The 24941-nt window shown below is 49.9% G+C and overlaps 1 protein-coding gene across 1 annotated transcript in view; it reads right to left on the bottom strand.

Moving 5' to 3' along the window:
• Positions 1–364: 364 nt before the first annotated feature.
• Positions 365–24941, bottom strand: part of LOC102941775 (complement C3) — a 90280-nt gene continuing 65703 nt past the window's right edge. Inside the window, exons 28-40 of the mRNA XM_037887691.2 lie at positions 19972–20122; positions 18243–18406; positions 16407–16565; positions 15284–15434; positions 14214–14265; positions 13926–14013; positions 7527–7616; positions 6961–7066; positions 5509–5598; positions 3590–3676; positions 2977–3060; positions 1892–2027; positions 365–676 (exon numbers count right to left, since the gene is read on the bottom strand). Coding sequence (XP_037743619.1) covers positions 535–676; positions 1892–2027; positions 2977–3060; positions 3590–3676; positions 5509–5598; positions 6961–7066; positions 7527–7616; positions 13926–14013; positions 14214–14265; positions 15284–15434; positions 16407–16565; positions 18243–18406; positions 19972–20122 — 1500 coding nt within the window. The 3' untranslated portion in view covers positions 365–534. The remainder of the gene's footprint in view (positions 677–1891; positions 2028–2976; positions 3061–3589; positions 3677–5508; positions 5599–6960; positions 7067–7526; positions 7617–13925; positions 14014–14213; positions 14266–15283; positions 15435–16406; positions 16566–18242; positions 18407–19971; positions 20123–24941) is intronic.

The raw sequence follows: 24941 nt of genomic DNA, 5'->3' as shown, positions 1-24941 counted from the left end.
CCTGTCTCCCCGCCCCCCCCCGTGCAGGACTGACATCGCCACTCCCCCCTCCCTGCACAGTCCTCCACACCCCACTTCTTTGACAAAGTCAGGACCACCGGGACAGGGCTGAAAAAAGGGACTGTCCCGGCCAAAACAGGATGTGTCGTCACCCTAGGCACACAGAGGTACAGAAGGCTCGCTCCCAAATATCCATCCATGTGAATCTAACCATCCATTCATGCTTGTCCATCCTAATCTAATTTAAGGTTTTTTCTCGTGCACCCATGATCCTAGTAGCTGGTTACTTAAAAAGCTATTTTGCAGACTATGTAAAGATTGGTAAAAAGTCACACAGCAGACCAGGGTAAGAAATCAGCCTTTTATATAGAGAGAGACAACAAGAAGAAGAGACAGAAATGCCCCAAGAGGACAGGGCTAGAGGCGAGAGTCAGCAGCATTGGGACTCTGAGTGGAGATGTCTCCACCTGAGTGTAATGCTCCGTCTCAGCTCACACTGTCCCATTGGGGCCGCTGGGAAAGCTGGGTCCAAGTTTAGGTTGGGCAGCCAAACATGGTCATGGTTTCAGAGAACTCAAGGAATTCCTGGCAGAGGTTCTGGAAATCCGGCTCCTGGCATTCATCCTCATTGGGCCACTTCTCGATCCAGGTGTCCTTGCCAATGACGTAGGCTAGCCTGGGATGGACAGGCAGAAGGGTGAGCAGTGAATCACAGAATGTGTCCAATTTGTTTGCTCAGTTCCTCAAGGGCAGACAGGCTGCCTAAGGGCATAGGTAACGCGTATGGCGGGCCAGGGGAGGCTGAGTCTCCCCAAAAGGACAGGCGTGGCCCCACTCATGCTCTGCCCTGAGCTCCCTCCTGCTTCCCGTCTCTTCCCCCTGGCCACAGCCCACGCAGGCTGCTCCTCTTCACTAAGGGGACTGGGGCTGGGGCTGGTGTTAGCGCGGGCTGGCCTGCAGCTCGGGACTTGAGTCAGGGCCCCCCAGCGCTGGTGCTCCCTGGCGCTCCAGGGCTGGTGGTGCTTCAGGCGCTGGGGTCGCGGCACCTGGTGCTCCAGGGCTGGGGACGCTGGGGCTGCAGCGCCCAGCGCTTCCGGGCTGGGGGAACTCAGGTTGGCTGGCCAGAGCGGGCTGGGGCAGGGGGGCTGGCAGCCGCGGTGGAGGGTCTCAGGTCTCTGGAGGGGCGGTGCCAGGGGCAAGCCTCCCCAGACAGGTGGCTCACACTCCACCCATGCCTAAGGGCCCCATCTGACTTGCAGAGAAACAGTGGGTTGACTCCCCTCTCATAGGTACAGAGAGACTACAGATCCCAGCATGCAATGCTCCATATACATCATGAGGATGGAACTTTCAGCCTCCGTGCGCTGCGTCTTTGTTGGTGAAGCTCATTGTTAGGTGCAGTTTTTACCCTAATTAATTTTATTTTCACCCAGTCTAACCCTAAGTGATTTAGGAACAACTGTGGCTGGATGCAGAGACCTTGAAATTGCACTGTGAATGTGATTTGTGCTGGTGAAATAGTTGGGTAGCTCCTGCAACAAATGGTGGTCCAGGGTTAGACTACGAGGCGAACCTGGATTCAGTTCCCAGCAACTCCAGAAACTTCCTTTTGGTACTTTGGAGAGGTCACCTAAGGCCAGTCAGTGGGAGTTAGGTGCCTCAATACCTTTGACGACCTGGACCGTAGGCTGTCCTTGCCTCAGTTTACCCACCCGTTAAATGAGGGTAATAATGCTGCCCTGCCTCCCTTAGTGACAATAAAGATATTGTGGGGCACTCAGAAAGTACAGTAATGGGTGCCTGATAGATACCTAAAATTGATAGGGTAATTAATTAAGGACGTGTTGGCTTGAGACTGTCTAACGCAGAGTAACCATAGGAGGCTACTTACTCAGCTTTCCTGGGCCACAAGTCGGTGCTGAGTCCCCATATCAAGTAGTCTTTGTTACACTCCAGCCTCAGAGACTCCCTGCATTTTATGTGGCTGATGAATGGGCAGGTTTGTCCTTGTGGATTTTCATCAGTCCCTGGGCGGGCGGGGAAGGGTGAAAAAAAGATCTCACACATAAGAGCAGAGTGACAAGGAGATAGTACAGGATGGAGAGGGATGAAGACGAAAGGAACAGAGGAGAGGTGACTCCTAGGCATTCTCTTGCGATTTCAGTACAAATTCAGCCCCAGTGAGACTGCTGTGATAACCAATCACTGAAGTTCCAGCAGTCATTAGAGACAGGAAGGACCGTCTTGTGGTTGCGGCACCGGGCTGGCCTGAAGAGTTCAGGCCTCAGCTCCTGTTTCTGCCACAGACTCCTTGTGTGACCTTGAACAAGTCACTCGATCTCCTTGTGACTCAATTCCCCACCTGTGAAATGGGGCCAATAAATCCACCCAGTGTCGATTTAGACTGTAACCTCGTCAAGGCAGGGGTTGTATCTGGGTATGTCCAGTGCTTAGCACAAGGGGCCCCTAATCTCAGGTAATACAAATAATTAGAACAGTCATATCAGCTCCCAGTGAGTGAAGCCGCTTTGAGCTCAGTTAGATCCCTGCTTACTTTTGTCTTTATATCGATTTATAAAAGTCAGCATTGAGGAAGAGAGACTCCACCTCCCCTATAGCAGCTTGGGCCAAAGGGCCACCAGGTCTGGGGTCTTGACTCCCACAATGGCCAATGCCAATTGCTTCAGAGGAAGGTTGAAAAAGCTCATAATGAGACTGGACAATTATGCCAGGCTGAACACAGTGAGAGGTTCCCCCCTGTTATTTTGTCTGCCTTTTCATGGCGTGGCTGCCTCGGTGGGTTTAGCAAATTCATACTCCAGGGCATTAACCTATTGCCGCATGGGGACAAGAAAGAGACTAGATTAGCCTTGCTTTAGCACTTCCTCTGGAGAAGAGAAATAGCTCTTATGCAAGCATTTATCCCAAAGACCGGTCAAAGAAATTGCACCCTGATTTTAGAAGGGGAGCTCTTACCTACTTTAATGATTTCCAAAATTTCCATGATGTAGTAGTCAGAACTGCCCAATTCTTCAGTTCTAACAAGCTTGGTTTTATACACTTTAAAAAAAGGAAGACATACAAAACACCAGTTGAAGGTCTGCAGTACTTTTCTATAGAGAATTCAGTGTGTAACTGAATCCCAAAACTAGCTGTGAGAAAGATGGTCCCATGGTATGGGCAATAGCTGAAAACCTGGGTTCGTTTCTCTGCTCCACCACAGACATGCTGCGTGACCTTGGGCAAATTACTTAGTCACTCCATGCCTCAGTTTCCCCTTTTGTACAATGGGCATAATAGCACTCACAGGAGGTTGTGAGGATAAACACGTTAAAGATCGTGAAGTGCTCAGATACTAGGGAAATGGGGGGCAGATAAATACTTAGGGTTAGATTGGAATCTTAAACAGTCATCTGATCTTATTCATTTCTGGGAGTTTAAGGCCCCAAAATCTCATCAGGTTTCTGCCCCAGACCTTACCCCTGATTCAGCCTCAAAGGCAAACTTTACAATCCAAATCGCATTCCGAACTCTGTCTCTGGTCTCTCCTCATGGAAAAAGACTCAGCAGATCCAAATCACAGATTTACCATAATCTACTCCAGGTTCGCAGGCTTCCTCCATTCGTCTGTTCAGGGTGATGGGACCCTCTATCTTCTGCTGCATGAAGCAGCTTTCTATGGGGAAGGAAGGTGGGTAGAGAATCACCAAGGGAGACCATAGTTTCAGCTCTGTTATTAGTAACCCACAGGAGCCCACATACTTGAATCCTGGGTGAGCCGCGCTAACCCAAACAGTGACAGGCCCACCTCCTCCGACAAGGGAGTGGCCATGAAGCCAATCACCCATCACATTAAGGGGCATAGGCGCCAACGCCGTGGGTGCTCTGGGGCTCAAGTACCCGTGGTAAAAAAACAGGGTGCTCGGCATGTTTGGTGGCTGGCGGGAGGCATTCAGCAGAGAACAGCGGGCAGGGGGTCTTGGGGGAAGGGGCAGAGCCGGGGGGGGAAGTGGCAGAGCTAGGGTGGGGTCTCAGGGGAAGGGGAAGAGTGGGGGTGGAGCAACCACCAGGAAAAATAAAAGTCAGCACCTGTGTTGTGGGGCACAGTAAAAGAAAAAACAAGGGATGGAGAGGTAGGTTGCAGGGTCTAAATGAGGCGATCCTGAGCCGACAGACTCAGACAGCTCTGCAAAGGAATCAGTAGATGTTGCCCAGAGGAACTCTGTCTGGATATATGAAATAACCAAGGACCTTAAATAGGCCTGGCAATCACAGCTATCTTCCCTCTCTGCACTGGTGGATATCTACCTGGGTGAATGCCAGGAGGAGTCTTGTCTCGGGAGTTAGTGGAGCTGCAGATGGGGAATCAAAGGTGATGGGAAGGACAGATCTGGAGACTGAATACCTCTCTGTTTGCCTGGCAGACAGCAGGGCTACAGCAAGTTCCCCACTGAACAACGGCCCCACCAATGGGTCTCCACCCTCTTCTAGAGGATCCCTTCCTAAGAGTCAACGGGGAGTGGAGCCTTCATGGCTCATCCAATACTTGGCCTCTGTGCTGAAACTGACAGCAGGGGGCTGAGGGGTGCCAGCTGTGGGCATCCTGGAATGAGAGAACCCAGATATTTTAAAGAAGTGCCTGACTTCGTGTCACTACCCCCGAGGCTCGATTCCAACCATTGAAACAGCTGGTATGTTTCCACGGAAGTTTCATAACCAGGGAGGAGCATCCCCATCGGAATGGCTGGAAACCCAGCAACTCCTGCATCCCAGACTGCCCTGCTTCAATGTGTGCAGCCCCACTCCATGGATCAGCCCCCAGGGCCCTGATGGGCAGAGAGGAGGAACTGACTTCTCCAATACCCGCTCCCTCCCGGTCACCCAGCTGACGAGAAATTCTATGTCCTGCTGCCAACTCTCTGCAATTGGTGGGTGGGGTTGTCATTGGAGAAGAGAAGGAGGGACCACAGGTGAGGGTAGGTGGTCAGGGAGGGTGGAAACCCTCTCTGAATGCGGGGGAGGAGGGAGTGAAGGAAGATATTGAGACTCTGCGTGGTGAGGGGCAGGTTTCAGGCTGGGAAGGTGGGTCCCGGGGGTTCCTACCTCCTCCAAGGCCCATTCCAGCCCCTCTGGGTTCCGTTCCCTGGCCTGATCCCAGGCCCTGCAGTCCCTTCCTGGTCCTCTCTTGCCTCCCCTCCCCAAGTGTGCAGGAGTTTATTTGGGGGTGCATCCCCCACATATTTCCACTGAGGGTGCCCTCACCCCGACCCTGGTCCCACCATTCCTGTATGTGGTGGTGCTGTAGCAGGGACACAGCCGGCCAAGAGTCAGAGCTCCAGGCTGGGGGACAGACCCAGGAACCATCCTGCCTGTGGCCCACAGGGAAGGAGGACCCTGATGAGCGACTGAGGGGGCTGATGCTGGGGGGCCCTGGGACTGCATGTTTGCTGGTAAAGCTGACAGGGGAGCCCCCACCAGAGATGTAAGTAGAGACAGGACTCTCCTTACCTTCTGCACACCGGCAGACACCCCCATGACAGATCTTATTTAAGAGCCTGCTCTCGTTAGAGGGGTGATAGAACTTGGTGCACCGGTCATCTAGAGACAGATCAGAGACACGGATCATTCCCCCTCCCACAGAAAAATGGCCGTTGTTTACAGCACCTAGGAGACAACCCTGAAGCCCTTACTCAAGCAGAAGTCACACTGGGTGACCCTGAGGAAGGGAGCAGCAGTCTGTGGGAATGACTTTCTTAGCTATAGGAAATCATCAACTTGAAATGATGGGCTGGTGCTTGTTGGAGACACCCTCTTAATCACGCTAGCAGCAAATTCACCTCTGGAGGTAAAAGTGGGGGAGAGGGCAAGTAGGATAATTATTGCAGGTAGTCAGAGGTATTATTTTGCCTACCTTTGCATAGGTGTGTTAAGTGGATGAGTGTGACCATATATTTCCAGCATGGGAACAGGAGGAACTGGGAGGTGGGCAGGAAGTTAGACTAGATGATCAGGATGGTCCTGTCTGGCCTTAATGTCTATGAGTCTGAAACCCCTGAGTTCTAATCCAGGAGTTCTCAACCAGGGCGACACATACCCTAGCAGTACCCCAGGGGGTATGTTAACTTATCTAGATATTTGCCTAGTTTTACAACAGGCTCTAGAGCCCTGCAGCAGGACAGGGATCCCACAGGTCCCGCTGCCGTAATAGCAGGAGCGGGATAAAAACTCAACAAACAATGCAGGAGCGGGTGGGAGTGGGAGTAGAGATTGTGGGGCGGGGTGGGAGCAGGATTGAAAAAATAGTCCTCATTCACCACAAAGAACATGAACTCCCCGGCCAGCAGCCGCCGCTCTCTGGCCGCTCAGCACGGAAGGGCAGCGCACAAGTAAGGGTAGCAATATCAGATCATGCCACCCTAACTTCTGCGCTGCTGCTGGCGGCGGCGCTGCCTTGAGAGCTGGGAACCTGGCCAGCAGCTGCCGCTCTCCAGCCGCCGAATGACAAGGCTCACAAGTGAAAACAGGCTCAGGTCTCACACTGAAATGTAAGTCCAATATCTCTATTCCAATTGATTTATATTGATTATACGGTAAAAAATGAGAAAGTCAGCAATTTGTCAGTACTAGTGTGGCTGGGACACTTTTGTATTTTTATGTCTGATTTTGTAAGCAAGTTGTTTTAAAGTGAGGTGAAATTTGGGGTACGCACAACAAATCAGACTCCTGAAAGGGGTACAGTAATCTGGAAAAGTCGAGAAGGGAGCATGAGCTTGTGTAGAGCAGGACATTGGGATTCAGGACGCCTGGGTTCTATTCCCAGTGCATCCCCTCTGTTACACGGGGATAATGATACCTAAGTAGTGCAGCAAAAGACTGCAAGAAGTAATGACACCAATGTAACCCAGAGCAGAATTTGAAGCCATGGTGCCTTTAATGGTGAGGAGAGCTGCGATCTGTTACCTATGGTGTAATAGTTGTAGACTGTGACGGATGCCGGCTGAATGAGACCAACTTCGAAAAACTGGTGAGCTTTAAACTGCAGGCATTCTTCCTCCCTGTGAGAAACCTGGGGTGGGGGGAGGAAATAGCAGGATTGCTTATGCCGAAGGGTGGATGGATGAAAGAGAGAGAATGAAAAAGAATAAAAGAAGGGAAGATGTTTGGGAAAGAAGAGGGGAAAGAGAAAGTGAGGCAGGTGGAGGAAAGAAAAACTAGAGAAGTGAAAGGAGCAAGGAAAGAAGTGAATGACACAGAGAAGCAAATTCAACCTTAATGTCAGATGCTGTATTTCCCACTGAAGTCAATGGACCTACATCCACATACACCAGCTGAGGATCTGGCCCATTCAGTTGTTCCTAGTGCAAAGCCTGAATCTGGGCCAGTGAGTCAAATTCGGCCAGGGGTTGCAGTTTGTCAACTGGCTGACATCTGCGGGGATGCCACGGTGTATCTGGGAGTGCAGTTTGGCTCAACAGGAACCCATGAAATGAACACAGGATCAGAGAGGCCCCTTGTCGAGTCTTTACCTTGTCCAGGTAGATCCTCAGGTTGCCTCTGTCGGACAGGACTTTGTCAATTTCATACTTGGAAATGTATCTGTTGACCCCTTGGGAAAGCTAAATGTGAAGACGGAAAAGCAAGAGGCATCATGGGTAAGGCAGCGTCTCTACGAAAGTCTTGCAGCTGGGCGAAAAAACCCACCATCTCACCACGTGACTCAGTGGTGTCATGCTTGTGATCACATCTCCCAGGATAGGATTTGCATGGAGGATACTAGCCTGCTACTTACTCAACAGCTAGGGTTGCCAGGTGTCTGGTTTTCGAGCGGAACACCTGGTCGAAAAGGGACCCTGGCAGCTCCGGTCAGCAGTGCGGCTGAGGCAGGCTCCCCGCCTGTCCTGGCTCCATGCAGCTCCTGGAAGCGGATGGCATGTCCAGCTCCTAGGCGCAGGAGCGGCCACAGGGGCTCCGTGCACTGACCCCACCCCGAGCACTAGCTCTGCAGCTCCCATTGGCCAGGAATTGCAGACAATTGGAGCTGCATGGGCCGTGCCTGCAGGTGTGGACAGCGCACAGAGCCCCCTGCCCCCTCCGCCTGGGAGCCGGGGGGCATGTCACCGCTCCCAGGAGACGCCTGAGGTAAGTGCTGCCTGGCTGGAGCCTGCACCATGAACCCCCTCCTGCACCCCAACCACCTGCCCAAGGTCAGAACCCCCTCACACTCCCTAACTCCCTACCAGAGCCTGCACCCTTTACCCCCTCCCACACGTCAACCCGTTGCCCCAGCCCGGAGCTCTCTCCTGCATCTCAAAACCCTCATCCCTGGCCCCACCCTAGAGCCCGTATCCTCAGCCGGAGCCCTAACCTGCTCCCTGAACCCCAACCCCATGCCCCAGCCTGGAACCTCCTCCTGCACCCTGAACACCTCATTTGTGGCCCCACCCCAGAGCCCGCACGCCTAGCCAGAGCCCTCACCCCCTCTTGCACCCCAACCACCTGCCCCAGCCTGGTGAAAGTGAGTGAGGGTGGGGGAGAGTGAGCGACAGAGGGAGGGGGGATGGAGTGAGCAGGGGGCTGCATCTTGGAGAAGGGGCAAGGCAGGGGTGGGGCTTCAGGGACGGGGCGGGGCAAGGGTCTTTGGTTTCGTGTGATTAGAAAGTTGGCAACTCTATCCACAGCTAATGGAGCTGGTACTCTCGCTGAAAAAGTTGAGCTTTTCTCGATAAATGTCCCAGGTTCGGTGACCACAGTGTACGTATGCACAGTGCCTACATTTGTAATGAAAGAGGTGCCGGGGCTCAAGCAATTTTTTTTTTTTTTTTTTACGTTCATAACTGAAGCAGCAAGCCCAGAGGTGCCGGGGCTCTGAACTGCCAGGCCCAGAGGTGCCGGGGCTCTGAACTGCCAGGCCCAGAGGTGCCGGGGCTCAGCCCTGGCACACATGAAGCCAGAGATGACCCAAACCTGTAGATAGTGCGGGGGCGGGTGGCAGGGTGAGGGCAGCAGTGCCAGTAGATGTTACTGAGCATGCTCAGTACAAGCCAAGCAGCAGCTCTGGGCACATTATGGTTCTGGTTTGGCAATCTGGCTGATTTTATGCAGCTGCAGGAGGAGAACACCAATGCTGGAGACATCCCTGGGTTTGTTTGCCTAATAATCCACCCTCATTTTATACCAGGGCAGCAGTTCACTGCAGTGACTCCTTCGGGGCCTGGCTTTTTGTGCAGCCTCTTTTCCTGTATCCATGGTTCTCCCGGCCCAAATAACTCCGCACCATGTAGGTCAGAGGGTCTAAAGGGAAGCCATTTTTTTTAAAACTCTGGCCCTACCGTACAGTAACTCCTCACTTAATGTTGTAGTTCTGTTCCTGAAAAATGCGACTTTAAGCTAAATGATGTTAAGCGAATCCAATTTCCCCATAAGAATTAATGTAAATGGGGGGGTTATGTTCCAGGAAAAAAATTTTTTTTGCCACATACACAGTATAAGTTTTAAACAAACAATTTAATACTGTACAGAGTGATGATGCTTGTGAAGCTTGGTTGAGGTGGTGCAGTCAGAGGGTGGGATATTTCCCAGGGAATGCCTTACTGCTAAATGATGAACTAGCAATTGGCTGAGTCCTCAAGGGTTAACTCGTTGTTAATGTAGCCTCACACTCTAAAAGGCAGCACGAATGGAGGGAGGGGAGACAGCATGGCAGACAGAGACACACACTCTGTGTGTGTGTGTGTGTGTGTGTGTGTGTGTGTGAGAGAGAGAGAGAGAGAGAGAGAGATGCGCATTTCCCTTTTAAGTACGCTGACCGCACTCTTAAGTACACTGCCTTGTTAAGTTAATCAACAAGCTGAGACCGCAGTTGCTGCCAGGAAGCTCCCTCCGTCCTGAGCCCTGTCATGTTAGGCTGGCTAACCTAGTGAGGAGGGCTTTAAACTAGGTTCACCGGGGGAAGGAGACCAAAGCCCCGAGGTAAGTGGGAAAGCGGGATACCGGGAGGAAGCACAGGCAGGAATGTCTGTGAGGGGAGGGCTCCTGCCTCATACTGGGAATGAGGGGCGATCAACAGGTTATCTCAAGTGCTTATATACAAATGCACAAAGCCTTGGAAACAAGCAGGGAGAACTGGAGGTCCTGGTGATGTCAAGGAACTATGACGTGATTGGAATAACAGAGACTTGGTGGGATAACTCACATGACTGGAGTACAGTCATGGATGGTTATAAACTGTTCAGGAAGGACAGGCAGGGCAGAAAAGGTGGGGGAGTAGCACTGTATGTAAGGGAGCAGTATGACTGCTCAGAGCTCCGGTACGAAACTGTGGAAAAACCTGAGTGTCTCTGGATTAAGTTTAGAAGTGTGTGCAACAAGAGTGATGTAGTGGTGGGAGTCTGCTATAGACCACCGGACCAGGGGGATGAGGTGGATGAGGCTTTCTTCCGGCAACTCACGGAAGCTACTAGATCGCATGCCCTGATTCTCATGGGTGACTTTAATTTTCCTGATATCTGCTGGGAGAGCAATACAGCGGTGCATAGACAATCCAGGAAGTTTTTGGAAAGCGTAGGGGACAATTTCCTGGTGCAAGTGCTAGGGGAGCCAACTAGGGGGGGCGCTTTTCTTGACCTGCTGCTCACAAACCGGGTAGAATTAGTGGGGGAAGCAAAAGTGGATGGGAATCTGGGAGGCAGTGACCATGAGTTGGTTGAGTTCAGGATCCTGACGCAGGGAAGAAAGGTAAGCAGCAGGATACGGACCCTGGACTTCAGGAAAGCAGACTTTGACTCCCTCAGGGAACAGATGGCCAGGATCCCCTGGGGGACTAACATGAAGGGGAAGGGAGTCCAGGAGAGCTGGCTGTATTTCAAGGAATCCCTGTTGAGGTTACAGGGACAAACCATCCCGATGAGTCGAAAGAATAGTAAATATGGCAGGCGACCAGCTTGGCTTAATGGTGAAATCCTAGCGGATCTTAAACATAAAAAAGAAGCTTACAAGAAGTGGAAGGTTGGACATATGACCAGGGAAGAGTATAAAAATATTGCTCGGGCATGTAGGAAAGATATCAGGAGGGCCAAATCGCACCTGGAGCTGCAGCTAGCAAGAGATGTCAAGAGTAACAAGAAGGGTTTCTTCAGGTATGTTGGCAACAAGAAGAAAGCCAAGGAAAGTGTGGGCCCCTTACTGAATGAGGGAGGCAACCTAGTGACAGAGGATGTGGAAAAAGCTAATGTACTCAATGCTTTTTTTTGCCTCTGTTTTCACTAACAAGGTCAGCTCCCAGACTGCTGTGCTGGGCATCACAAAATGGGGAAGAGATGGCCAGCCCTCTGTAGAGATAGAGGTGGTTAGGGACTATTTAGAAAAGCTGGACGTGCACAAGTCCATGGGGCCGGACGAATTGCATCCGAGAGTGCTGAAGGAATTGGCGGCTGTGATTGCAGAGCCCTTGGCCATTATCTTTGAAAACTCGTGGCGAATGGGGGAAGTCCCGGATGACTGGAAAAAGGCTAATGTAGTGCCCATCTTTAAAAAAGGGAAGAAGGAGGATCCTGGGAACTACAGGCCAGTCAGCCTCACCTCAGTCCCTGGAAAAATCATGGAGCAGGTCTTCAAAGAATCAATCCTGAAGCACTTAGAGGAGAGGAAAGTGATCAGGAACAGTCAGCATGGATTCACCAAGGGAAGGTCATGCCTGACTAATCTAATCGCCTTTTATGATGAGATTACTGGTTCTGTGGATGAAGGGAAAGCAGTGGATGTATTGTTTCTTGACTTTAGCAAAGCTTTTGACACGGTCTCCCACAGCATTCTTGTCAGCAAGTTAAGGAACTATGGGCTGGATGAATGCACTATAAGGTGGGTAGAAAGCTGGCTAGATTGTCGGGCTCAACGGGTAGTGATCAATGGCTCCATGTCTAGTTGGCAGCCGGTGTCAAGTGGAGTGCCCCAGGGGTCGGTCCTGGGGCCCGTTTTGTTCAATATCTTCATAAATGATCTGGAGGATGGTGTGGATTGCACTCTCAGCAAATTTGCGGATGATACTAAACTGGGAGGAGTGGTAGATACGCTGGAGGGGAGGGATAGGATACAGAAGGACCTAGACAAATTGGAGGATTGGGCCAAAAGAAATCTGATGAGGTTCAATAAGGATAAGTGCAGGGTCCTGCACTTAGGACGGAAGAATCCAATGCACCGCTACAGACTAGGGACCGAATGGCTAGGCAGCAGTTCTGCGGAAAAGGACCTAGGGGTGACAGTAGACGAGAAGCTGGATATGAGTCAGCAGTGTGCCCTTGTTGCCAAGAAGGCCAATGGCATTTTGGGATGTATAAGTAGGGGCATAGCGAGCAGATCGAGGGACGTGATCGTTCCCCTCTATTCGACACTGGTGAGGCCTCATCTGGAGTACTGTGTCCAGTTTTGGGCCCCACACTACAAGAAGGATGTGGATAAATTGGAAAGAGTCCAGCGAAGGGCAACAAAAATGATTAGGGGTCTAGAGCACATGACTTATGAGGAGAGGCTGAGGGAGCTGGGATTGTTTAGTCTGCAGAAGAGAAGAATGAGGGGGGATTTGATAGCTGCTTTCAACTACCTGAAAGGGGGTTCCAAAGAGGATGGCTCTAGACTGTTCTCAATGGTAGCAGATGACAGAACGAGGAGTAATGGTCTCAAGTTGCAATGGGGGAGGTTTAGATTGGATATTAGGAAAAACTTTTTCACTAAGAGGGTGGTGAAACACTGGAATGCGTTACCTAGGGAGGTGGTAGAATCTCCTTCCTTAGAGGTTTTTAAGGTCAGGCTTGACAAAGCCCTGGCTGGGATGATTTAACTGGGACTTGGTCCTGCTTTGAGCAGGGGGTTGGACTAGATGACCTTCTGGGGTCCCTTCCAACCCTGATATTCTATGATTCTATGATTCTATGTGTCCCCCTGCTCTACAGAGATGGGGTAAGCGGGGTGCAGGAGCAGGGGGGAGAGGGACACCCTGACATTAGCCCTCCCCTCCCCCCACAGCAAGCAGGAGGCTCCCGTGGGCAGCTCCAAGGCAGAGGGCAGGAGCAGCACATGGCAATGGGGGGAGGGACAGGTGAACTGCCGGCAATGGATAGCCTGCTAGGTGGCTGTCGCACATGGAACTTAGGGGAGCGGGGAGCTGATGGGGGGCTGCCGGTCCACCCTGGTTCCAAGCCCCCACCAGCTCGCTGCAACGGGCTGCTCTTTGCAGTGAACAAAACAGATGGCTGCCAAACGACGTTATAAGGGAGCATTGCACAACTTTACATGAGCATGTTCCCTAAATTGATCAGCAAGGTAACAACGAAACATTAATCGGGACGTCTTTAAGTGAGCAGTTACTGTACAAGAGACTGTATCAAATGCAGTCTGCTCTGGCATGCACAGTCAAATGACAGCAGCCCCTCAATCTGCTATCCAATAAAGCAGGATTGAACTGACCTAGATTTGTATTGCCAGATTTTCAAAGCAGCCGGCGCAACTTGCAAAACTTGCCCCGGTCCCCATTTATATGTGTGAATTTGGACGTTGGGTTCATGGCTCATGGCCTATCCCCTGGCATCTCCTCTATGAATGCCAACAAAGATCCCACATCTTCCCAATTGTGGTGCTGGTTACAGAGACGTGAACACCCATCCCCAAGGAAACTGAGCTGAGTCCCAAAAAGGCTCCCAAAACCTGCCCGACAGAGATGACATTATATCACTGACCTTACATCACTGACCTGAAGAGAAATGGTTGCGGTTTCCTAAAGCTGTTACCAATCCTTGGAGCCGTCTGGTCTCCCCCCAGGTTTAACCCTGGAGCCTGACTATTCACCTGCTGTATTGGATTTTCTCATCTGAAAGCCCCAGCCGAGCCACTGCATTGTTTATTACGTTCCCTGTTCTCAGATTACACTGACGTACTCTCGTAAGATCCTCCACGTCTGGTGAGAAGCCAGTGAGCATGGAGACATCAATGATGGACATTGTGGCATCAACCACACCAAGGAATCTAACAAGGAGAGAGAAAATACCCTTTTGATCAGAATTCATCACTTGAACATTAATTTTGCGATCGCTCCACCAGCTCCTGTTGCTTTATCATAACTTTTTTGGCAATTCCATAGAAAAATTCATAGCCCAAGATTCTCCAGTTACCCCCTGCATCTGTCCATCTATTTATCATCTATCGTTAAAGGGCATTGTTCTCACCTGATGCAGATTTTAATATAGACTGAACGCATTGCTCCTTTCGGCTTCTTAACTAGAAACATTGCAGAAGAGAAAAGAAATTAATATCTCAGTGTAAATTTCATGCCAGAATAACCCTCTTTTGTTTTTTAGCTGCACTGACAGGGCTTAGTAATCAAACAGGTCCTACAGTAGGTGTGAAAAATCCCTCAATAAACCTCCCCTCCCCTCCAGCAATCCATAAATAACTCTTCCCATCCCTGGCACACAAACTAAAAAGCTTCTCCCAGCTGGGTGGCACAAATGAAATATAATCTAGGGTTAGCGGAAAGAGGAGACCGAAACAGAGAGAACCCTTGGGTGTGAACTCCTTGGACAGCTGGGAAACTAAGAACAATGTACTGATGGCTCCCGTTTCTGTAACAAGAGGTGCCAAAATCCTGGATCCCTCTATCATATGCTGGCCTAATGTGTGGTCATGGCTCCCTCTACTGGCCAGCCCTAGCAACTCTAACGATCAGCTACTCCCAGCTCAAGGAAATTGCTCCTTCAGACCAAGCCGCAGAGGCTTGTGTTTTGGGTGCTGAAGATCCTGCCTTCTGTCCCATGCTGATTTCACCCCCATGCTATCTGGAAATGTGTTCACTGGAAGTCTGGGACTCTAACCAGACTCCCTGCCATGGGCTCATCTCTACTTCAGAGGGAGACAATACCCAGAGTAGCTGGCCTGTGTTCCCATCCACATCCGATGCTCCAACTCTGCTGCTAACAAGCGCCATGATGAGAGAAGGCAGCTTCTGCTCCCTTATCTGGAATGACCCTGCATTAGCTGCAACCTAGGACATGTGGTAGCTGTAATAATTTAGTGCCTGCCCTATGGGTATAATTTTGTAGGACTTGGGAACTGGGAGAGTTTGAAGGAGCTTCACAAAAATACTTTCCAAAGTTAAGAATGTGATTGCAGAGATGGTGGTTGGTTGGTGTAAACCCGCTGCTGTCCATGGAGTTAAACTGGTGTAACTGAGCCAAATTTGTCCAGATCTGAGGATTGACAGCAAGCTTCAGAAGAGAAAAGACGGGCGGTTACTTACCATCCCGGGCTTCTTCGACTGATACTCTCAGGTCAAACTTCTTACACTGAGATTCATCCTCCCGGAGCTTTGCATTATAAATTAGCATTACAGTTAAGGTCGCTTGTCCAGTTCCTTCTGCCTTCACAGTGAAGTCTTCATTCCATTCGATCTGTAAAGTTGATCCAAGGTTAATTTCCTTTTGTACTTCATTATTATTATTATTATTATTAATTATTATGATGATGATTTAAAGACAGGGCAAATGAAGCTAATGAAGAAAATGAAGCTGGTGAGATTGACAGTCACTCACCCAGAGGGACTAGGGGGACTCTGCAGAGACATTAGCATGAAGGCGAAAAAAGGTTACTTACCAGGCAGTAAGTCTTTGATCTCCAGATGTATTGCTTCTCCAGAGCCAAGCCTAAAGCAACCCATCCCCTCCTACTTCTGGATTCAGCTCAAAACCACACAGTCCAGGTCACTAACCCTGGAACAATTTACCTCAGGATGTGTGAGGCAAACCCCAGCCAGCCCAGGGCTGCTCACTCAGCTGCGGTGACTCACCCATCCAACAGAGCCTGCAGTGACAATCCCTGGTCAGGCCCTGGGCCAGATAACCCCCAGGCACAAGTATTTTACTGTCCCCATCAGAGCTGCGAGTTACTCTGCACAACACCACTAGTCAGCGAGGGGCCTTCCTCTGACCCACGGCCTGTCCCCAGACCCTGATTTCAGCATTGCCCTCGGCCCAGTCCCAACTCTACAGCCAGCTCCAACCACCAGGCCTAGACCCTAGAGCCTGACAGGATGTGGTGGATTCTCCATCACTTGAAGTCTTTCAGTCAAGGCTGGATATCTATCTAAGAGACATCTCACATCTCAGCTAGAAGTTATGGGCTTGATGCAGAAATTGGTAGGTGAGGTTCTCTGGGCCTGTATCATGCCGAAGGTCAGACGAGATGATCAAAATGGTCCCTTCTGGTCTTAAAAATCTGAGTCAAAATTGTGGATGCATTTGGAGCTGGTGCCAGGAATCTGAATCCCCCTCCCACTCCCAAAAGGGTTTGGATAGGAGATTCTAGTCAAATCCCCTTTCGCTATGATCAGTGGTCTCTACTAATCACACAGAGAAGCACGATACCTCTGCTATTCTGGCCACCAGGGCATTGTGATTTAAGATTCTGTACTTTATCATACTAGCATGGTGCCGCAGGAGAATGGAAACCTCCAAATTCAGGTCTTTGTGCTGCAGAATGTCTATCTGGTACTGCGCAAGAGCCTGGAACACCATGATGGTAGCCTAGAACACCAGGAGGAAGACAAGAGGGTTACACCTTATTGTCCTATTGCGCTGAACATCTGACAGCTTCTAAAGAGACTCTTTAATGAACAGAAACCAAAAATACAATGAAAGAAAACACCAGGGTTCCACTGGGTGTCACGCAGGCAAAGGGTTATATAATAATATTACCTGGCTCCTCTGTAGTGTGTTTCATCAGTAGATCTCCAAGCACTTTACAAAGCAGTACAATATCTTTATCCCCATTTTACAGATGGGGAAACGGAGGCACAGGGCAGGGAAGTGGCTTTCCCAGGGTCACCCAGGAAGCCAGTGGCCAAGCCAGGAATAGAACCCATGGTCAATAAATATATCGTGCATGGTCAATGAGCTTCCCATCTCCCCCAGCTATTAACAGGGGCCAATTGTCAGCTGAACAGAGCACAACAAGATAGTGGCTCCTTCTATGTATATGTAACCCACACACCTCCACAGGGTGTGGTGCTGTGGTACTAAGACCACTTAGCGAGAGATTAATGAGTGTGCTACAGCCTTAGCTAAGGCCCATGTGGCTTTTAGCTCATGTAGGAGAGGCTCATGCATTTAGCTCCAGAGATCCCAAGTTTGATCCCGCCCACCGACGACCGGGGTCTATCGGTATTACAAGTGGGGGCTTGTCAGGGACTCAAACGTGGAACCTCTTGCTAAATGCATGAGCCTCTACTGCATGAGCTAAAAGCCATGTGGCCCTTAACTAAGGCTGTAGAAGACACATTAATCTCTCTCTCTAAGTGGTCTCGGTGCCACTGGAGGGGACAGAACACCACACCCAGGAGGTGTGTGGGTTACACATATAGAGACATCTATGGCACACACAGCACAGCGTTAGGGATAGAGCACACTGCCCGTGACTCCAAAAATACAGACCACTCCCAGCAGAGCTTGTAGAATCCTTTTAGGTAGAGAAAAGACAAGACTCAGTAGCAAGGAATGTAAAGGGGCTTCTCTACTGAGGCTGCTAGACACAGACAGACCCTATAGTTCCTAGTGGCCCCCATATTCCAGGGAAGGGAGCGATATCTGAGGACAATCCATTTTTATTTAGCTGTCACTAGCAGCAGGGCTTTTATCCTCTCCAGTGGCTTGTGTAAGCACAGTTTAAAAAAAATTCCAAAAACCATAACCTTACAGTTCTACTCAGAGATGGATTAAACCCCAATTGATTCATATTAGTCATGATCCACCATGGCTTTGTCATATGGACTCAGGCCATTGGTCCTACACGTCTGGTACCCTGTCTCCAGACCAACGGCCAAAAAACAAACAAATGCTAGAATGAGTCCAGATGCCCATGCGCTTCTGCCTCTTCATGGGAAGAGAAGGCCCATTGACTCCCCGGGGACAACTCGCTGTCTTAAAGTGAAGCATGCTTGCACCCATCACCTTGGCAGGATGGAGCCTCAAGTGAGAAGATTCAGTCATGCTCCTGTGCTGGTCTCTGCCTTAGGTTAACAATGGCAAAGACCTGGTAGGTCACGTTGCCCATCTCCTAGGCAATGCAGGATTGTTCTCTACTGGGCATTTTCCAAGGCTTTCTACAATGACTCAAGTGATCGGAATCCCATCTTTTCCGAGGGGAGACCTTCCCACAAAACACAGTCTTGGAAGGATACCCGGTACTATAAGGATCATACTCACTTGGGTAGATCCATATCCCCCTCCGTAGTAGTTCTGCTCTCTCAGCCATCTGACTATGGGACCGGTCAACTCATACTTCTTCATTTTCAGCAAGGCCAGCAAGGCGTACGAGGTGCCCTCAATGTTGAAGGTGCGGGCGTTTGGCTCTTCCCAGCGATTTCCCTCTAGGCAGCAGCAAAGAAAGCAAGCTAAAGGACTCTTCCCAAGGACATCCACTTATTCTGAGCAGATCTGACTGGGCCATACCATTGCCTGACTCCTTCCCCAACTTTCTGCAGGGAGGATTGGTAAGTCAAACCGGTTGTTGCCCGTTTCGGGCTGAGCAGCTACCCAACATTTGGGGTCTTGGAGGATTGTTTCAATTACGATGAGGAATTGATCATAGGCCTCAGGTACATTCTCTGGTGTAAACCTGATTGCTTACGAAAATGCACAGAAAGTCCCGCTTCCCTGAGCATAAGAGAAACCAACAGCAGGCAACCTCCTTGCTGAGAAATCCCCAAGTCCACCTCTGAAGTGAGTTCTAGGCCCAACAAGCAATGTCTCTCTGCTTGTTTCATAATACTTCTCCAAGCTTTCAGCTCGTTTCTGCCTCTAACACACAGGGTGCAAAACCAACATACTAGCCCCTGCGTTTGCAATCAGGGAAACCCTGCAGCCCACATGGCTTAGCTCTTGACCTTGCTGTGCTACATTGTTTTTAGCTGTGTCTACTACAGAAAGAGTCTTGATTGCTCCCATTCCGCTGAGTCTGAAAGAGTGCCTGGCACACCCATTAACAAGGGCCTCGTCTACACTTAAAACTTAGGTCATCATAGATGTGTCACTCAGGGCATATGAAAAATCTTCACACACACCCTCTTCTGGAGTGCTAAAGCTATACCAAACTAACCCCTAGTGCAGACACAGTTAAGTCTGATTTAGTTGGGGATTGGTCCTGCTTTGAACAGGGGGTTGGACTAGATGACCTCTTGAGGTCCCTTCCAAGCCTGATATTCTATGATTCTATGAAGTCAATGGAAAAATGCTTCAGTTGACCTAGCTACCATTGATCATGGTGGTGGAGTTCCTACAGAGATGGAAAACCCCTTCCATCGGTGCAGTCTGAGTCTACAATATGGGGTGATACCGGCATAGCTGCGGCACCGTAGCTGTGCCACTGTAGTCCCTGCATTGTAGACATGGCCAAGGTCTGTGACTGTTTTGGGATCAAAGACCCACCTGGCACCTTTCAACATAACATTGTTATATCTAGTCAACAGCTTTGTCCTGCCCTGTTTTAACCATCCCAAACAATGGGGCAAACTCCATTTTCCTTGCGGGTAATATTGTTCTATATCCTCTGAAATTCTCCTTTGCTCAGTTGCATCCAGTTACATCCTCTTGACCCACCCTCTTCTCTCTCTTTCTCTTTGGGGTTTACATCCTTTAGATGTATACACAGGGCTCTCAGCTTCCTCCTGAGGTCAAGTAATACCATATATCTCTGCCACATCCAGATCTCAGACACATTGGTGTAAATCTGGAGTAACTCCACTCAACCCAGGAGAGTTACTCTGGATTTACACCCAGTCTGATCAATCTAAAATCTGGCCAAAAGGAACAAATCTATGCCTGTTATTCATTCCTCATAAATTAGTCCCTCTCCAACCTCCTTTGCTTCTCTTCCCTGAACCCCATCCTGACTTGGCCATATCTTTCCAGGAGTTGATAAGATGCCCTGATTTACCTTTCGAAGCTCTCATGAGCACCGTCTCAGTGTTCAGTTTCCCCACCATCGCTAAGGCATAGGACGCAAGAGCCACAGTGTAAGGTCTGGTTAGAGACTGGTACCTTTGGGCTAAGTAGTCAGCTGCTTTGCTGATGCTGCCTTCCAAACTCTAGAAGGTGACAAAGAAAACAAAAGAAAATCAAACTCGTGGGTTAGGCTGAGGTTTCGGGTAGTGTTAATGCCCAGTCAGGGGGTAGGATTGAACCTGGGACCTCTACTCATTGCTAAATGAATGAGCCTCTACTGCATGAACTAAAAGCCCAAAGGCTCTAGAGCAGACTCATTAATCTCTCTCTAAGTGGCCTCAGCACCACTAGATGGGACAGAACACCACACCCAGGAGGTGTCTGGGTTACATTAAGACATTACGAATTCATGTGGCTTCCAGCTTTATTTAATATCACAGTGAATTTTGTGCTGGTGAAAGATAGAGGAGGCAGAAAAGCATGGAAGTGAGATATGTGAGGGCAGCGAAAGGGGACATTTCTGGACCACGTGCAGAATGTCATCAGGAGTGAGACCAAAGTCTGTGGCAGGGCCGGCCCTAGCCCAAATGGCACCTCAGAGGGTCTTTGGTATCACCCCCTCTATTTGTTAAATTTTTGAATACCTTATTTTTTATTGCATTTGTCACCCATTTCACAACGATTCGCATGCATGATTTATCCCTGTCATATAAGATGATAAATTTGCATGCTAGGAGCTGTAAATCTGTATTTATTCATGCCATATATAAGCAAATAAAAAAAATAGTTTCCTCTAAGCTTATAGAAACAAAGCTTATACGTCCAGAACATTCTATGAGGTTAGTGAAAAATGAATCCACATACGGAATACTGGAAACATTTTATTTCAAATATTCAATTTTCCTTTTTGTCTCTAACAACAAAAACAAAACCCCGAGCCCGGCATCCTCCCCAAAGCCCAGCACCCCAAGCAGTCGCCTGGATTGCCTGCCCCTAAATCTGGCCCTGGTCTGTGGTATCAGATCGAAGCTGCAAGAGAGGAGGATGAGATGACGTGATGGGCCCGTACAAAGAGGGGATGAAGAGAACCATAGGTGCCGACGCCGTGGGTGCTCTGGGGCTCAAGCACCCATGGAAAAAAATAGGGGGTGCTCAGCACCCACCAGCCACCGTGGTTCTGCCCCGGCTGGCCGCCGATCAGCAAGCGGCTGTTGGGAGGCGCTCGGGGGAGGGGATGGAGAAGAGGGAGCGGCGGGCTGGCGGGGACTTTGAGGCAGGAAGAGGCGGAGCAAGGGCGGGGCCTCAGGGGAGTGGGCGGAGTGGGGACAGAGCCTCAGGGCAGAGTGGGGGTGAAGCACCCACTGGGAAAAATAAAAGTCAGCACTTGTGAAGGGAATCCTGTTAGGGAGGCCCTTGAGAGTAATGTTTACAGGCGGAAAACAAGAGGACGACTAAGAAAATAGTGCACAGACAGTGTACAGGAGGACAAAGCGCATATGGAGCAAATGTATGACCGGCAAGCCTGAAGAAGAAAGATGGAGGCAATTCTGGAGGAGGATGTCCTCTGTTTTGCCCCACGAACAGTGCAGTGGCTAAGCAAGCCTCCCCGGGATGAGAGAGGGTAGCGTCGGCCCCATGTCCCACTCAGTCCTTTGTCTCACTGGCGAGGCTGCCAACCTGGAGCCAGTTGCATTAGAAGAAGCGGAATGAGACCCCAACACAAAACTCGGGGGGGGGGGGGCCACGGGGAGGTGGCTAATGAACACCTCTGAAGTGGTCACCTTGTCAGTCTCTGCCTGTGCTGGTTTGACCAGGGTCCAGGATCTAATAATACCAAGCTCTTATATCACACTTTTCCTCAGCACTTTACAAAGGAGTCAGTCTTGTTAGCCCCAAATTACAGAAAGAAAAACTGAGGCACAGAGAAGAAAAGGTATTTGCCTGAGGTCCGCCTCATCTCATCTCACGTGGGATGAGAACTCAAGTCGTCTGAAACCTAGACCAGTGCGCTACCCACGAGGCCACGCTGCTTCACCCTGTAGATGATTGCCTCTCTCCTCATGCTGTACGGCTACAGCAGCAGTCGGCTGGCTCCCCTGCACTATAAAAGAGAGGGGGCAGCTGCCAGGCTGTTCTCTACAAGGGCTCCAGGACTCTGGAATTTGTTCCCCAGCTTGGCCTGAAATAGCTCAAATGTGGTGACCTGAGCGTGCTGCAAAAGACACCTCTTTGATAGGGTTCTTGGAGAGGGCTGAGGGTTTGCTTCTCCTCACGATGAGGGGTAGAAAGGAGGTTCTGTTGCTGTCTGGCCAGCTGAGTTCCTGCTGAAATGATCACTTTAACCCTGCGAGGATGTAACTGTGTGGTTAGTGACGTGGCAGGGTGCTAGAGCTGGGGTGGGCAAACTTTTTGGCCTGAGAGCCACATCTGGGTATGGAAATTGTATGACGGGCCATGAATGCTCACTAAATTGAGGGGTGGGGTGTGGGATGGGGTGAGGGCTCCAGCTGGGGGTGTTGGCTCTAGGGTGGGCCCAGAAATGAGGAGTTCAGGGTACAGGAGGAGGCGCCAGGCTAGAGCAGGGGGTTGGGGTACGGGGTGGGGGGAGGGCTCTGGAGTGGGGCTGGGGATGAGGGGTTTGGGGTGAAGGAGGATGCTCTGGGCTGGGACCAAGGGGTTCAGAAGGCATGAGGGGGATTAGGGCTGGGTCGGGGTGCAGGCTCTGAGCAGCGCTAACCTGAAGCCGCTCCTGGAAGCAGCGGCATGTCCCTTCTCCAGCTCCTATGCAAAGGTGCGGCCAGGCAGTTCTGCATGCTGCCCCATTTGCAGGTGCGGCTCCTGGAAGCAGCGGCATGTCCCCTCTTTGGCTCCTACGTGGAGGAACATCGCCAGCCAGGCAGCTCTGCTTGCTGCCCCATCCAAAGGCACTGCCCCACAGCTCCCATTGGCCACAGTTCCTAGCCAATGGGAGCTGCGGGGGTGGGACTTGAAGCTGGGGCAGCATGCAGAGCCCCCTAGCTGCCCTTATGCGTAGGAACCAGAGGGGGGACACACCACTGCTTCCAAGAGCCATGTGGAGCAGCCCCTGACCCCACTCCCCAGCAGAAGCTCGAGGGCCAGATTAAAAGGTCTTATGGGCCTGATGCAGCCTACAGGCCGTAGGTTGCCCACCCCTGTGCTAGAGCATTGCATAAGCATCTTTTTAAAGTTATTTTAAATCTAAATAAGTAAATCAATGTCCTGTAACTAATCCCCTGACCTATCCAGTTTCCCTTAATATTCCTGCATGCTTAGATTGCAAACTCTCTGGCGCAGAGACTGTCTTCTGGTTCTATGTTTGTACAGCACCTGGCACAACGGGATCCCTGGTCCCGGACTGCGGCTCCATGGGGCTACCTCAATATAAATAATGATTATAATAATAACAGGAAACTTAAACCCGCCCAGCTTGTAATTCTGAAAGCCTTGTATTCTGATATTCTCTTCTTTTGTAGATGGAGAGGCCGTTAAACCATAGCATGAAGCTAAACCCAAATAAGGACTCATTGCTTCTTTCCAATGTATGAAGATGGTCTCTATGTTATTTTAAATAGTTTTTGTCTGCCTGGTTTTCTTATATGATAAATATCCAAGCCCAGCATCTCTCGTTTTCCTGGAAGACTCTTGCAAGATCCTCGGAGGACTCTGAAGGCTGCGTCCCAGTGGCATTCGAGACCTGAGCTCCTCAACGGGTGTGCGAGGAAGAGAAGACTATCTGGCAACACCACTAACTCCTTCCCCAGCAAATTCCACGTGCCACTGTAGTAGTAGGATTTTATGTTTGTATTTTGTATGATTTAGAATGAAGGATAAAGAATAATGAGACAATAATGTAGCATGTATTAAATGTATTGATGTATGATTTTACCATATCCTGTCAGCCACCCTTTTTGAAGAGCAGAAAGGAATGGTCTGATATGCCATTGGTAGAGATGCATCAGCCAGAATTTTTTTTGTGTCTGGACTGATTTTAAGGCAGTAACAGACCTTTGAGGGTCACCAATTTGTTGTAGGTTTAGCATTTTAAAATAAGTAAAAGAATGCCATGATTGTTTTCTTTTGCATTGCAACTTGATGTTCCTGTTAAAAATTTTCTGTGTAAAATAATTCTGTTTTGTGTGTGAATGAGGAATGTGTGTGTTAAGAACAGATAAGTGTGCAGGCCATTGCTGAACCAGATGGTCTAGGGAGGAACTGGAAACAGACACAAGGGCGCCAGGAGGCTGCAACACGCCCCTAGTGAAATGTCAGAGGAGGGCAGAATGACGGCTCTAAAGATGAGACAGGCACCAATGAATGGGGACAAGATAGCTGTGATCAAAACCAGCATGGGACAACTCCCTGAGGAACTTGATGAAAGAATGAGAAGGACAATTTAAGAAAACAAGCATTCGTTAAACAACAATTGATTACAGCATGACGGTGCAAAACTCATTGGTCCCAATGAAGAAAAATCACTATATAAACAGGATTTTAGGTTGAAGTGAGCTGTAGCTCACTAAAGCTTATGCTCAAATAAATTGGTTAGTCTCTAAGGTGCCACAAGTACTCCTTTTCTTTTTGCGAATACAGACTAATACGGCTGCTACTCTGAAACCTATATAAACAGGGTGCCACGAAACTTTGGGTTCATCCTGCAAAGACTTCCCCGGAGCATTGGGTCGCAACCGACAGAACCCGGCTCCTATCTACCCATGATCAACCTAGCTGGCCTCTAGATTGATCCGGACTGTGGACTAGTAACCATAACATCGACTGGTGGGACAGTGTGTGTGTGTGTGTGGTGTGATTGAATGCATATGCTAATTGTTGTATCTTCAATAAATGCGGCATATTGCCTTTTCCCCTGAAAAAGATCCCGTGTGCTTCTTATAACACTACGGGGCGCGGTTCATAGGGGATGGAAAGATGGGAAAACCTGGG

This window comes from Chelonia mydas, chromosome 20 (genome assembly GCF_015237465.2).
Source record: "Chelonia mydas isolate rCheMyd1 chromosome 20, rCheMyd1.pri.v2, whole genome shotgun sequence".
NCBI lineage: Eukaryota > Metazoa > Chordata > Testudines > Cheloniidae > Chelonia > Chelonia mydas.
The sequence above is the reverse complement of the archived record's forward strand: the minus strand, read 5'-3'. Positions and strand labels throughout refer to the sequence as shown.